This window comes from Glycine soja, chromosome 11 (genome assembly GCF_004193775.1).
Source record: "Glycine soja cultivar W05 chromosome 11, ASM419377v2, whole genome shotgun sequence".
Lineage (NCBI taxonomy): Eukaryota > Viridiplantae > Streptophyta > Magnoliopsida > Fabales > Fabaceae > Glycine > Glycine soja.
This window is the reverse complement of record NC_041012.1, coordinates 47,850,623-47,864,620: the sequence shown is the minus strand read 5'-3', so window position 1 is coordinate 47,864,620 and position 13,998 is coordinate 47,850,623. Positions and strand designations below refer to the sequence as shown.

The following is a 13,998-nucleotide window of genomic DNA, read 5'->3' as shown; positions in this document are numbered from 1 at the left end:
CCATCATAACAATTATACAGTCATCATTCGAACACTTGCATTGCTTAGAGATCAACGCAGAAGAAGGATTGCAAGATCAGCAACCAACCATATTTTTTCTGTATGTGACGTTTGCATCCCATTCCCATTTGATGCAAAGCTGGCATTTCCAACTTGCAAGTAATTTGTGAAAGTTCAGCTTTCGTTCCACTTCCACTATCTTCCCTCTTATCTACGCATGCGTGACATTATATTGGAAATAATTGCTACCAGCCTACCACACTAGAATTACTCCATAAAGGAGCTTTTGGCCCCTTTAATTATTAAAAAAATCACTTCAAAAAGAAGTATTTTCTCTTAGGGAGGAAAAGGAAAAACTAGTGTGCAATTCGAGAAAAGGTGGTACATCACACATTAGTATTAGGGTTGTATTTTCTTAGACCGAAAGAACTAGCACAGAATTTTATGTACATGTAAATGCATTAATTGACCAAACTGAGGAGGAGTATGGAGTAAGGATTCAAAAGGTGGGCTTCCTCATATGGTTGACTTGAATCTTAAATGACTATCTTACAAACCAAACCTGTGGAATACACATGGAGAAAAAAATAAGAGCATTGAATCGTTCACGTTTCCATTTTTCAAGTTTTCTTAATCCGCAGATTATGGTGACACTTTGTATGGTTAATTAAATAGTTCAAACTTTGTATGATAATCTGCAATGCACAACTTCATCTAGCTCCCTCCTTAATCATGAAGTCAATTCACAAACCTATCAAAACCAAACCCCTGATGAAATTCATTTTAGTCTCCTCTTCATTTTGTGCCATTTCTCTGTGTGTATCAGTGTTACTCCTAGCCACACCAAAGGTAGTAGAGGTGGGTTCTTCACCACAATATGTGTCTGATCCCACCACTGTTGATCATCTTGTGTTTGGAATTGCATCAAGTGGAATTTCATGGCCTAAGAGGAAGGAATACAGCAAGATCTGGTGGAATTGGAAACTCAATAAAACAATGAGAGGATGTGTTTTCGTAGATACACTTCCACATGAAGAAAATGCCAACAACAACAATGATGGTTCTCGTCCTCCTCTCTGTGTCTCTGAAGACACTTCACAGTTTTTCTACACTTACAAGCCTGGTGGTCTCCGATCAGCAATCCGCGTGGCACGTGTTGTGAAAGAGACTGTGGCTTTGAACCATTCTGGTGTTAGATGGTATGTGTTTGGGGATGATGACACCATTTTCTTCCCTCAGAATTTGGTCAAAACTCTTTCCAAATATGATCATAGGCTTTGGTACTACGTTGGGTCGTACTCAGAGATTTATGAGGGCTCCCAGGTTTTTGGTTTTGGAATGGCTTTTGGTGGAGGTGGTTTTGCCATCAGTTCCTCTCTAGCACAAGTCCTAGCCAAGGTTTTTGATTCATGCATACAAAGGTATTCTCATCTATATGGAAGTGATGCCAGGGTGTACTCTTGCATAACAGAACTAGGTGTGGGATTAACACATGAACCAGGTTTTCATCAGGTAACAATTAGTCCCAAGAATTTAATTAGAATTTACTTTGTCATCCAATCACATATTGTCATGTAAGTTAAGTCTATTGATTTTTATAATAATTATTTTCAAAATCATATCGGATATTGGTTGATAGTGTAAAAGTTTATACACTGAAAATGTGTAGAAATTAACTGTGGTTTGAAAATGTGTAAAAATTGGGTTAGGTTGATTTGAGGGGAGATATATTTGGCCTATTGGCAGCACATCCATTAACTCCCTTGGTGTCCCTACATCACCCAGATCACACTGATCCTATCTTTCCTAACATGACAACTACAAAATCTCTGCAACATTTATTTGAAGCCGTTAATGTTGATTCCGAGAGGATCCTACAACAAACAGTTTGTTATGAAAGGAGGTTTTCATGGACAATTTCAGTGTCATGGGGCTATGGTGTTCAAGTGTTCCAGAACAACATGCTTTTGCCAGATGTTCTAAGAGTGGAAAAAACATTCAAGCAATGGAAGGAAGGAAATGTTTTGGCAGGAATATATACTTTCAATACAAGAGAACTTCACCCAGACCAATGTAAAAGACCCACCATTTTCTATCTTGATAAAGTGTCTTCTAGCAAAGATGGCATCATAAGCAGTTACAGGAAATATTCTCAAAATTGCTCATACAAGGAACCAATGAAGAAATTGGAGGTGATCAAAGTGTTTACAAATAAGTTATACCTTGACAATAAACAGGTAACATATATTGGACAAATGTATTTCTTTTTCTTCAGATATGGGCTATTTTACACTAGTAATTATATTACTTATAAATTATTCTTTTGTATTAAGTTGCAGATTCCAAGAAGGCACTGTTGTGATGTGTTGCCCTCTAACGCTGGTGACTCAATGGAAATTGCAATCAGAGAATGCAAATATGAAGAAATGATTTACATGCACTAGAACATATACTTTAAATCTCTTTCACCTTGCTCAAGCAGCAGGTATCCTTGATGAGTGTTGCTACTTAGGTAGTGTATATAGAAAGCAAGAGATTGTGTAAGAAAATTCCCAATATAAATTTGAACTTTCATATATCTAAGATAGCAATTTACAGAAGCATAAAAGAATGCTTCTATCGGGTTTCCTCTTGTGTATTCCAAAACTATTTATAATTAATTAAAAATCTTTTTTCAATTTCTCAATTCAATTATAGCTAATTTTAAAAATTACTTGTTTTTTTCATTATCATGTTATTGGTATAGAGTATTCATTGACTTTATCAATATTTAATTTATGTCGGAAAACTGATCATTTTTTATGATATTCTTTTCTTTCAATCATATTTTTTAATCTAAAATACTCAAATTGAAGATGTTGCTTTAAGGGAACCAATTGCACAACCACTCTTGTTAGTCAATATTGCTGTTTTGTGTGTCCAGTGAATTCAAATTCATTAAAGATAGAGAAAACGCTTTTTTCTCCAAACATTACTAATTGTTGTGGCCAAAAAATTACTCAAATGCTCTAACTCCTTACCAGAAATTCTGCAGTTGACTAGCATCCTGCATTAAAACGATAATGCTTCCTGGGAGTGACTAGCTACTTGTTTCACGTGCTACGCTATTGATGTATCTAGACATGCAATATCTTAAAATAGAATAAAACTGAGCCGAGAACTGCATTCTTGATGTTGAACCTATACATGGGTGAACTTAAAGAAGTTATTATGTCCAAAGGAACTTCCCTATCATATCCTATGACCCCTTTTAATTCAAAGTTTGGATCCTTTCCCTTCCTCGGCAAATTCTTTATTTCGTTTTCTCTTTTTAGTTTTATTCTTTAACAATCCTTTCTCTGCTAACATTCTCAGCCTCTGTTTTTTTCGCTCTTTACTTCTTTAGCTTTCTGCTCAAAGCCATCATCTATCATCTTCATCTATGCTACATTATTAGCATCGAAAACCGGGACAATACATCACGATCAATAAATCAAATGCAAATTAAAGAAGCTTTACACAGCTCATATATTGAAAATAACCACAATTATTTAGACACAGAAAAGAAAATTAACTTAAATATACAATTCAATATTTAGACACAGAAGAAAAATAAATTGAATTAAATATACAATTCAATCACTAGAACAGGAAGTTACCCCAACAAAAACATACCTTTTTCATGAGAGAAAGTGCTTCGTTTTCTTTGTATTCAATCATTTGAAGTTCCCGCTCAATAATAGCTTCACGAATAAGATCAACACCATTCTGCAAATGCCATATTTAAATAGAGAAATAATAAGGAAACTAATGCAATACAAATATCAGAATCCAAAAATGATCTCATTTACTATATGAAACATCATAGTGACAATTGAAATAACCATAGGCACTGCCTCTGCAAACAGAAAAACCACATGAATACACAGACACCTCTATGTTACAACTTACAACAGAGTCTGTAACGCTCTACTGATACCATATACCTATTAGCAACCTAGGCATCTGATTCCTATCAATATTTTCATACAAAAATATCAAACTTTGGGAATCATATCAAACTTTTGAGTTCATACTAAACTATACCATACACAACATACAAAATAATAGAACCTAGAGCATTTGGGCTCTAATGACTACTATGAAATATCCATTGATGATGATTTTTACATGAGGAGAAGTTACCATATGAAAGATATTCATATTTGAGAGGGAAGTTATTGGAAGATGAAGTTTCGTGTCGAGTAAAAATGAAACAGTTGAGTATCATGTAAACTAAAAAAACACCTTAACCTTAAAGTTTTAGATTAAAATATTATATCAAGTTTAGGGTATATAAGTGCAGTACAATAGTTAATAATTATTTTCAAACAACCATAATACAGAACATGAGAAACGCGAGGGTGAACTCATTAGTTACCTTGGCTCATTGTTGTAATTATTCACTTTGTACATTAACAGTAATAAGAGAAGCGCGAGAAAAAAGAGGGAGTGAACAAAAATAAAAATCAAAGGAAGAGGGTGAACTCACAGACCGGAAAACTCGACCATTTCGGCAGAGTCGGCCCGGCCCAAACTGAAGCATAAAAATAAAATTCAAGAGAAATATTTTATTTTATAATATGATAGTTAAATAATAGGTTTTTTTTTTTATCAACATAGATGAATTTTTTAATATGAGGTCTCTTGGCTTTATAAAAATTGATAGTAAATACTTTTTTTTACGCTTAAAACTTTAAACTTTAATTGTTTTACTCTTAAACTGGTTGAGCATATAGTCATTCAGTGGAAACAAATTTGGGATCGGATAGATTTACTATTTTCAACTTTTTTTCCCTAAACAGTGCTACATCACTTTTAGTTTATTATGTTTTTTTTATACATTCAGTTTTAGGAATTTTATTTTAATTTTTATGTTTTTAAAAATTTCATTTTAATCGTTTCTTTCACTTTGATAAATAAAATTTGTGGATTAAAAAAATAAGAGGCTAAAATTATATTTTAGCCTATAAATAATTGTACTAGTATTTCATAAAATAATTATTTCAAAGTAGAATAAAAAAATGAATTAAACTAATATATGTTTTGGCTTCTCTCAGTAATATTTCGAGTTAAAATCTTATAAAATTAAAAAATCACTACAAAAGCAGTCCTGTTATGCTAAAAAAAATATTTTGAAGTTAAATAAAATTGACTTGTAAAATGGAACAATCCTACAATAACATGATTTATCCTGAGGTTAAATATAATAATGATCCATGGTGGTAAAAGGTGATTCACGGTAGCCTTCTTCAAACTAATAATCTTATTTTTTTAGTTGATAATCTTACTATTTTACTAAGCCTAAAATATGTTTAGATTTTTTATAGTCATCTAATTTTATTTTAGTTCACTAATAATTTTTTTTGTGTGTTTGATTAGGAACAGGAGAGAAAGGACTAAGGGTTTGAGTGTTTTTCTTTATCAATTTTTTATTTATTTAATTGTTTGTAGAGATATTGAATTGGAGAAAAAAATATTTATTTTGTGTTTTATTTTGTTTTAATTGATTATAGACATCTTGAGTTTAGAGAACTTTGAATCAGGAGATCTCGTTAATTTTTTTTCCTTTAATTCATTATGGAGATTACGAAAAGTCAGAAATTATAATTTGAATTTTAAAATAAATATTGACAATTTTAAAAACCGTTTTAATTTTTTTAACGGACACATTATTGGAAAAATCCTAATAATAGAAATCTAAAACAACAAAAAATTCAATGTATTAAGATCAAACATAAAAAAAAGAAGTTTATTAAAAATTTAAAATAAAATTGGATCAGTGTGAACCTAAAATATATTTTAGTTTTTTATTTACTAAATACTTTATTATTCTACGTTAGAGGATTGTATACTCGAGATAAGTTTAAATGTTACGTAACCTAATAGTATTGTTACTTTACCATTCTATTTTAGAGAATTTTTACTCCCACCGATATAATTAAGAGTTTTACTGAATAGAATCCTAGCATAATATCTAAAACCAACGTATAATAATTAACAAATTATTTCGCATGATATATTTTTTTTCCATTTACTCAAAGTTGGCCTTCCCCATTAATTAGTTGACTTGAATGGATCTCGAAATGATCTTCACAAATAGTGTGACCCCTCATTGGAACAAGCGCTTCAGTTTCTTCTGGGCATGCACAGACCAACCTCGTGAAATACACATTGAGGAAGAAGGAATACACGCAAGAATTGCTTCATTTGAACAAAGTAGTAGTTGCCTTTAAAAGCCATCAATAAAGTTAAAGTTTGCTCCAGCTTTCGTACGCCGCAGATTACGCGCGGTATCAATTTATTTAACTGTATGAAATGTTGTATCGCACAACCTTTTCCCACATTTCACATCATCAAATCAATCTGAATTGAATCTGCAGAACTACACCACCCAATTCCCTGAAATATTAACGTGATGCAGTCACTTCACAAAATCGCCACAACCCAAACTCTGATAAACTTGGTTTTAGTCTCGTCTTCATTTTGTGCCATTTATATCCTCGTATCAGTGGTACTATTAGGAACACCATCAAAGCTAGAAAACTTGCATTCTTCATCACATAATGTGTATGAATCTAAAACCACCACAACCCTTGACCATCTTGTGTTTGGAATTGCTTCAAGTCGGTCTTCATGGCCTAAGAGGAAGGAATACGTGAAGCTCTGGTGGAACACCATACGCAACACAACAATGAGAGGATGCGTATTCGTGGATACACTTCCACAAGACAAAGATAACAACAACAATGCCAGTACCCTTCCTCCTCTCTGTGTCTCCCAAGACACTTCACGGTTTCGCTACACTTACAGTGGTTGGGGAGGGGGAATGAGATCAGCAATTCGTGTGGCGCGTGTGGTGAAGGAGACAGTGGCACGGATGAACCATTCTCATATTAGGTGGTACGTTTTTGGGGACGATGACACGCTCTTCTTCCCTCAGAATGTGGTCAAAACGCTCTGCAAATATGATCACAGGCTTTGGTACTACGTTGGTGCTAACTCCGAGAGTTATAAGCAGACATGGTTTTTTGGATTTGGAATGGGATTTGGTGGGGCCGGTTTTGCTATCAGTTCGTCTCTGGCAACAGTCTTGGTCAAGGTCTTTGATTCTTGCATAGAAAGGTACCCAGAACTGTATGGAAGTGATGCCAGGGTCTACGCTTGCATAACAGAACTAGGTGTAGGATTAACACATGAACCCGGTTTTCACCAGGTAACAACTATATATATATATACACACACATTTGCATTATCGGTATTTACACAGTTAATAAATTAAAAATATTTTTTTTTATAATTTTTGAAATAATTATTATTCTTGAGATTTCAATTTATCGTCAGGGTTTTAGTTATATTTCTTGATATTGTAAGAAACAATGAACAAATAATTGAGTGTTATAAAGTTTTTTTTAGCAAATTGAAAAATTTGAATATGTCTCATACAAATTGGTCAAAACTATAAACATTTGATGATATTCAACTACATAATAATTTATGTTGTGATATGTTTCGAATACTTCCAAAACTTTGATATTGCTTCCAAAACGTGGGTCCTATACAGTTTTTATTTTAAATCTTTAATATTATAAAAATAAACAAATTTACCGTACATAAATGTTGCATTTATTATTTACTCTAATATTAATCCTCTGTTTTGTGACTGAAATTGGATTAGGTTGATTTAAGGGGAAATGCCTTTGGCCTATTGGCTGCACATCCATTAACACCCTTGTTGTCCCTGCATCACTTGGACAACATTGATCCAATTTTTCCCAACATGACAATCATAAAAGCTCTGCAACATTTATATGAAGCGGCTAAAGTTGATTCCCAGAGGCTTCTACAACAAACAGTTTGTTATGACAAACGGTTGTCATGGACAATCTCGGTGTCTTGGGGCTATGCTGCCCAAGTGTTCCATAACCATTTGTCTTTGCCAGATGTTGTCAGAGTTCAAAAAACATTCAAGCACTGGACCAGAGGAACTGCTTTGGCAGACCAATTTACTTTTGACACCAAAGAACTTCACACTGACCCATGTAGAAGGCCCACCATATTCTATTTGGAAAATTTGTCCCGTGGTGAAGATGGCATAATAATAAGCAATTACCGGAAATCTATCCAAAATTGCTCATCCAATGTGGCACCTGAAGTTATCAGAGTGGCCTCAAGTAAGCTAGAGCTTGGCATCAAACAGGTAATTTTCATTAGACATTGTTCTTTCTTCAGGGCAATTAGGAGATGAATTTGAATTGGTAGCACTACTTATATATAAACTAATATTCTTTAATTTGTACTCAGTTGCTGGCTCAAAGAAGGCACTGTTGTGATGTGTTGCCCTCTAGCGTTTCTGACCAAATGGAGATTGCAATAAGGGAATGCAAAGAGGATGAATTGATTAGCATGCAATGAAAGATTATCAGAAATCAGAAGTATATGTTAAATCTGTCTTTATACACCCAAGCAAAATGCATCATATAGAAAAACGTTACTAGAGCATGTCATAAGATGGTTATAAGGGCATCATTGATCATATAATTCAATTTTTCATGGATGCTTGTAGTTGTAGAGCAACTTCGTAACTTGTTAAAATTAATGATTTAGTGATGTAATTAGTATGTAATTTAATTTCCTCCTCCTATCTAAAGGTTGAGCAATGCAGCTATTAGCATTAAGAGATGGGGAATAATAGTGGTGATTAAGCTTGTCCGTGCTTATATGCGAGATATATTTATTACTTAGAACATCTTTAATGAAAACACCATATTTTAGAACCTTAAAGAACCCCTATCTCATTTTTAATCCCTATATTATTTATGAATTTTGTGATTTCCCACTTACATAATATTCTAGCTGATTTAAAAATTATTTAATTCTAAACAATCGATGTTTAACATTTTTTTCTCATTAGAACACATTACATGACATTGCTTATATGAACAATTATTAGTTAACAAACAAATTTATACCATAAGATAGAATATTTTGTTAAATATTATATGATCGGTAAAATTAAGTTAATCACTCATTTCAATAATCTTAACATTAAAATATATTTGGTATAGAATATTTAAATCTATGTCAAATTATAAGATTCCACAAAATTATAATAAACAAGTGATTTAAAAAATTAAACGTTTTAAATGCTCTTACTAGTTTGTACATCTAAGTGATAGCACATTATTAGCATTTTGACACATCTCAGCGTGCATACATCATCAATGGCGGGGGAGGGGGTGAGACCGTGAGAGAGTCAAGATCAGTCGTATGCTGGGCCGCTACCAACCGTTGGGCTATTCGGTTTGTTAGTTGCTGGGTTGGATGGTTTACATGTCTCTTTGGGCAAGAATTATGCTAATTGCAGAATCCGTAATACAAAAATGGAGTCTACCAAACTAAAAATGGGGCATGTTAAAGAATTATCCAAGAATTATGGTGGTTGGATTTTTTGGACCTAATAAAATTCGTTTTTATATTTTTTAATTAGAATTTTACTTTTTTGGGTCATAAAATTCAATGTTTGAAGATCCAAAAAAAATATTACTGATTTCTAAGAAAAAAATAAATAATTCCTCAACATCAATAAAAATTAATAATTCAAATTTTAATCCAAAAATATTCATGGACTCTAAGTTGTGATTATATTTAATCAGAGGAATAATTTCTTCCATCAAATGAGTTTTATTCATATTGTTAATCGTTTAATGAATGCATCCACACTTGTATGAAGAATAAATGAATATTTAAAATTAATATACTTCACACTAAATTAAGAATATAAAAAATAGTAATTAATTTATATGAAAAAATAGGTCTATATTTCTTATATAAAAGACTGAAAAAATGCACCAATTTGCTTCTAATACAAAGGACTAGAGGTACTACAATAATATTGTAGGAGTTAATTTTAAATTGATTAATTTTGTTAAAAATTAATTATAAGTAATTAATTTATATTCATGGAATGGAGTTTTTATGTAAAATACTCACATGAGATATTATTTTAAAATTTTATTTTTTTCTATTATGATAGACATTAAATAAGTAGAATTTTATCCGTATGTGTAAAAAGCTACAACAAAGTTGATAAAAAAAATTGTCAAAATAAAGTTGATAAAAAAAACAATTTTAAACACCGTATAAATGAAAATAAAATTAATAAATCTAAGCCTTTAAAGTTTTTATTTATTGGGCCAAGAAATGATAATTCACTGACAGCTCAATTGTATTCATTTCTTGGCACACCATTTATCTAGTCAATGGATTCCTATTAATGAAATAATATTGTTTGAGGAGGCCGTTTTGGACTGGGCATTTTCCAGAACCAACGCCAACTACTCTTTTACGAAATATGATTTTTTATGATTGGGAATTTGGGATTTGGGCAGAATCACACACCTTCACCTAAGCACACACTCTTGGTCAAACCATTATCTTTCCTTTCCTTTTGAGATATTGGAAAACTTCCAACACGTATGATATACTAGCTAGTTTGCCTTCATAATTTTCCATCATTTCTAAAATATCAAAACGAGTTGAAATGGCTCATCATGCTCAGCTGCGGTGAGAATATTAAGTTATCCACGAAAGTAAGAAACCTTATTCTTGACACTGTCGCGTCAAATTGTGTACTTGGTAATTACATAGCCGAAAAAATCAACAGAAAGGGTCTACCTCTTAATATTTTTTATCACTCAAAACTAGAGGTTTTCACCTTAAATTGAGGCCAATATATTAACCTCTACGTACCAAACAAGAACCATCAAACTAAAAACTAAGTTTCCTTTATCAACTCCGGCCACTATGTCTTCCTCAAAGCTCAGCTCTCCCGTAACCTTCTTGCTAATCTTTGCTCTTGTTTTCCAAACATGTTTTGGAGCTAACCCTCTCTACCATTTCTGTTCAAGTTCTCAGAACTTCAAAGCCAACAGTCCCTATGAATCAAACTTGAAAACACTCATCAACTCGCTTATATACAGAACACCTTCAACAGGTTTTGGTGTTGGCTCAGTTGGTCAATACCAAAACGAAAAAGCATATGGTCTTGCTCTTTGTCGTGGCGATGTGTCATCATCAGAATGCAAAACTTGTGTCTCTGATGCAACCAAAGAAATCCTCAGTCGCTGTCCATACAACAAAGGCGGCATCATATGGTACGACAACTGCATGTTGAAGTACTTAGACACTGATTTCTTCGGCAAGATTGACAACACAAACAAGTTCTCTTTGTTGAACGTGCGAAATGTGAGTGATCCTGCCATGTTTAACTACATGACTAAGGAGTTGTTGAGCTTACTTGCCTATAGGGCTTCTTTGAGCCCTAAAATGTATGCAAGTGGAGAGCTAAAGATTGGTGGAGAATCAAAGGATATTTATGGGTTGACTCAGTGCACCAGAGACCTTTCTAGCAGTGATTGTAACAAGTGTCTTGATGATGCAATTAGCCAACTCCCTAATTGTTGTGATGGAAAAGAGGGAGGAAGAGTTGTGGCTGGAAGTTGCAACATCCGATATGAGATTTATCCATTTGTCAAAGCATAGAACTTACTACGTTGAGGATGACAAATGAAGATTTATCCATATATGTATAACTAATATATGAAGTCCATGTACACATACATACATACGTTGCATGTGTATACGTATGTGTGTATCTTATATTACTTCCTTGTTGTATTATCTTATGTATTGAATTTGTTCGTTTACACATAAATTTATATTTTTATAGGCTGTTGCTGTTTAATTAATTAAAAATGCTATATTCTTAATGTTTATATATATATATAGTGATGCACCTATAAGTTCTGGGAAAAATACCAAATCAAATCACTGCATGTGACTTCCTATTTCCTTCTTTTACTTTGTCTTTCTTTTCCAAACAAAAAATAAACGAAATGTGGTTTGAGTGCATAAATATCATACACCAGCTTGCCGAGCGTGTCCTGCAACCATATATGCTGACACGCATGGACGAATTCAAACGGGACAAACAAAAGTCTTAGCCTCCCATTCTTTAAAACTCTTTGTTTGCGTTTATCATGCAATAACAAATAGAATAATATAAGACAAATATTTGAGTTACATCATAATTTTTTATTTTGTATAATGTTTGATTAATAATAGACAATACAAACATAATAATATAAAATATTATTTTTAATATTAATTATTTTAATATAATTTATATCATTATAAACAAATTAACTAATAAATAATATAAATTTAAAATATATCACATGATAAGATTATTATGATAAGATTATTATAATTAATCTGACAACATAAGATAGAGGCAAAGAATGTCTCTCTTTTGAATGTTTTGTATTTAAGATAAAAAGTTATTTTATAACTCTGTGAATAACAAGAAATATAATTTTTGTCATGTCTTTATATCATTAATTTGTGTTATCTAAATTTTTTTAAAAATCAAATGTAGAATAAAAATATTTATAAGTCTTAGGTAGTTCCTTAAATTTAAGCAAGTCAAACGGATCTTTTGTGTATATATAAAAAATAATAATTTTTTTTCTAAGAAATACTAATAAAAAATATGTATATGTATATATAAGAAAAATAGATTTTTAAATTGATATTTACTCAATATTTTTTTAATAGTGAATTATATCTCTAGTTTTACACAAAAATTAATAATAAATATTTTTATTAAAATTATTATTTATTGATGTTTAATTATTAAAAATTAAATATTTAAATAAATATGTAAAATAAAATTTCCAACTTCCCTTTAATACATTACAGGATCTGTCTCTGGCATGTTAATATATCTATATGCAGCCTCGATCATCCATGCATGCCATTACAAACGAGAATAACTTGCATGTTAGCTGAGAAAACAACACCGAAAATTAAGTATATATCCTTCTATTTGAAACGAGAACTTAAATTCCAGCTGGCTCAATGACTCTTCCCACATATTCAAACATTGCATCTTTTTTATTTCCATATTCCTCTCCATTAATTGTTCACTCTTCTCATCTTTCTTTTCCACTTTTCTCCCTAATCTGTTTTTATATACTCCTTGCCACTTGGCCAATTCATTCTTAATGACTTCAGCATGACTAGTTAACTTCATTTATTGCTTAATCATTTTCTTTAATCATATCTCTCCCCTCTAGATCTCTACCTTTTCTGATTCTCCCGCTAATTTGTCTCTTATTCCACTGAATCTCTCCCTTTGGACTATTTGCATGCATCTTCCCGTCTGTCTCCAATGATGCAGGATATGGTCCAATTTCCTTGTCAACCCCTTCGCATAGAAAAGTTCTTCTTCATTTCTTCTTTTTGGAATTAATAGTTTAATAGACATGTATAATTATTAGTATGTATCAATTCATTAGAAATTATTATTAATATGATTTCAAGTAATTATTATAAAAGCTAAAAAATGTACTATTTATAACAATGTGTAATTATATAATATATAATACTAAAATCTTTATTTCATATATATATATATATATATTATTTTTTTCATTAATTAATAAATATTTCTCTCACTTTTCCCACACATACTATTTCATTTTTGAATCTTGAATTTAATTAAATTGATTATGGATATTTTCATGATCATTAATATTTTTAATCTGTACTTTTATATTTATTAGATATTTTTCTTTTAATTTATGCTTTAATATTTTATTTGAATTTTAAAAAACAACAGTAGACACATTCATACTTTTTATCTCTGAAATGCTTTTCATTTTCCTTCTGGAAGCTTGTCCAAAATTCAAAATTGTAATCTATGTTCCAGCCTGTCTAAAAAAAAAATGAATGATTGACAAAGAGAATAGGTTTCGTTCGTATCTCTGATAAAGATGTCACACGATCGATCTTAAGTCAACACCGCGCCGCAAGCAAGGATTTCACACTTAATTTTTTTTTCTTCTGATCTTCAGCCCTCATTATCAAGCGGATACATAAAACGACATTTACCATCAAACCGAATTTTCTGTGCAT

At 31.7% G+C, this 13,998-nt stretch overlaps 2 protein-coding genes and 1 pseudogene across 3 annotated transcripts; all 3 read left to right on the top strand.

Moving 5' to 3' along the window:
* Positions 1-340: 340 nt before the first annotated feature.
* On the top strand, positions 341-2,686 carry LOC114374481. 2 transcript variants are annotated; one of them, XM_028332124.1, is made up of 3 exons: positions 341-1,512; positions 1,710-2,237; positions 2,340-2,686. In XM_028332124.1, the coding sequence occupies exons 1-3, from the start codon at positions 688-690 to the stop codon at positions 2,442-2,444; spliced, it is 1,458 nt and encodes a 485-aa protein (XP_028187925.1). In that variant the 5' UTR covers positions 341-687; the 3' UTR covers positions 2,445-2,686. The 2 variants fall into 2 exon arrangements, with proteins under 2 accessions (XP_028187925.1, XP_028187924.1); XM_028332123.1 differs by having other exon boundaries at positions 2,334-2,686.
* A 3,682-nt stretch (positions 2,687-6,368) lies between these two features.
* On the top strand, positions 6,369-8,738 carry LOC114375789. The gene is made up of 3 exons (XM_028333650.1): positions 6,369-7,234; positions 7,697-8,218; positions 8,323-8,738. Exons 1-3 carry the CDS (start codon positions 6,437-6,439, stop codon positions 8,431-8,433), a joined length of 1,431 nt encoding a protein of 476 aa, XP_028189451.1. The 5' UTR covers positions 6,369-6,436; the 3' UTR covers positions 8,434-8,738.
* A 2,007-nt stretch (positions 8,739-10,745) lies between these two features.
* On the top strand, positions 10,746-11,684 carry LOC114375854 (annotated as a pseudogene).
* Positions 11,685-13,998: the final 2,314 nt, after the last annotated feature.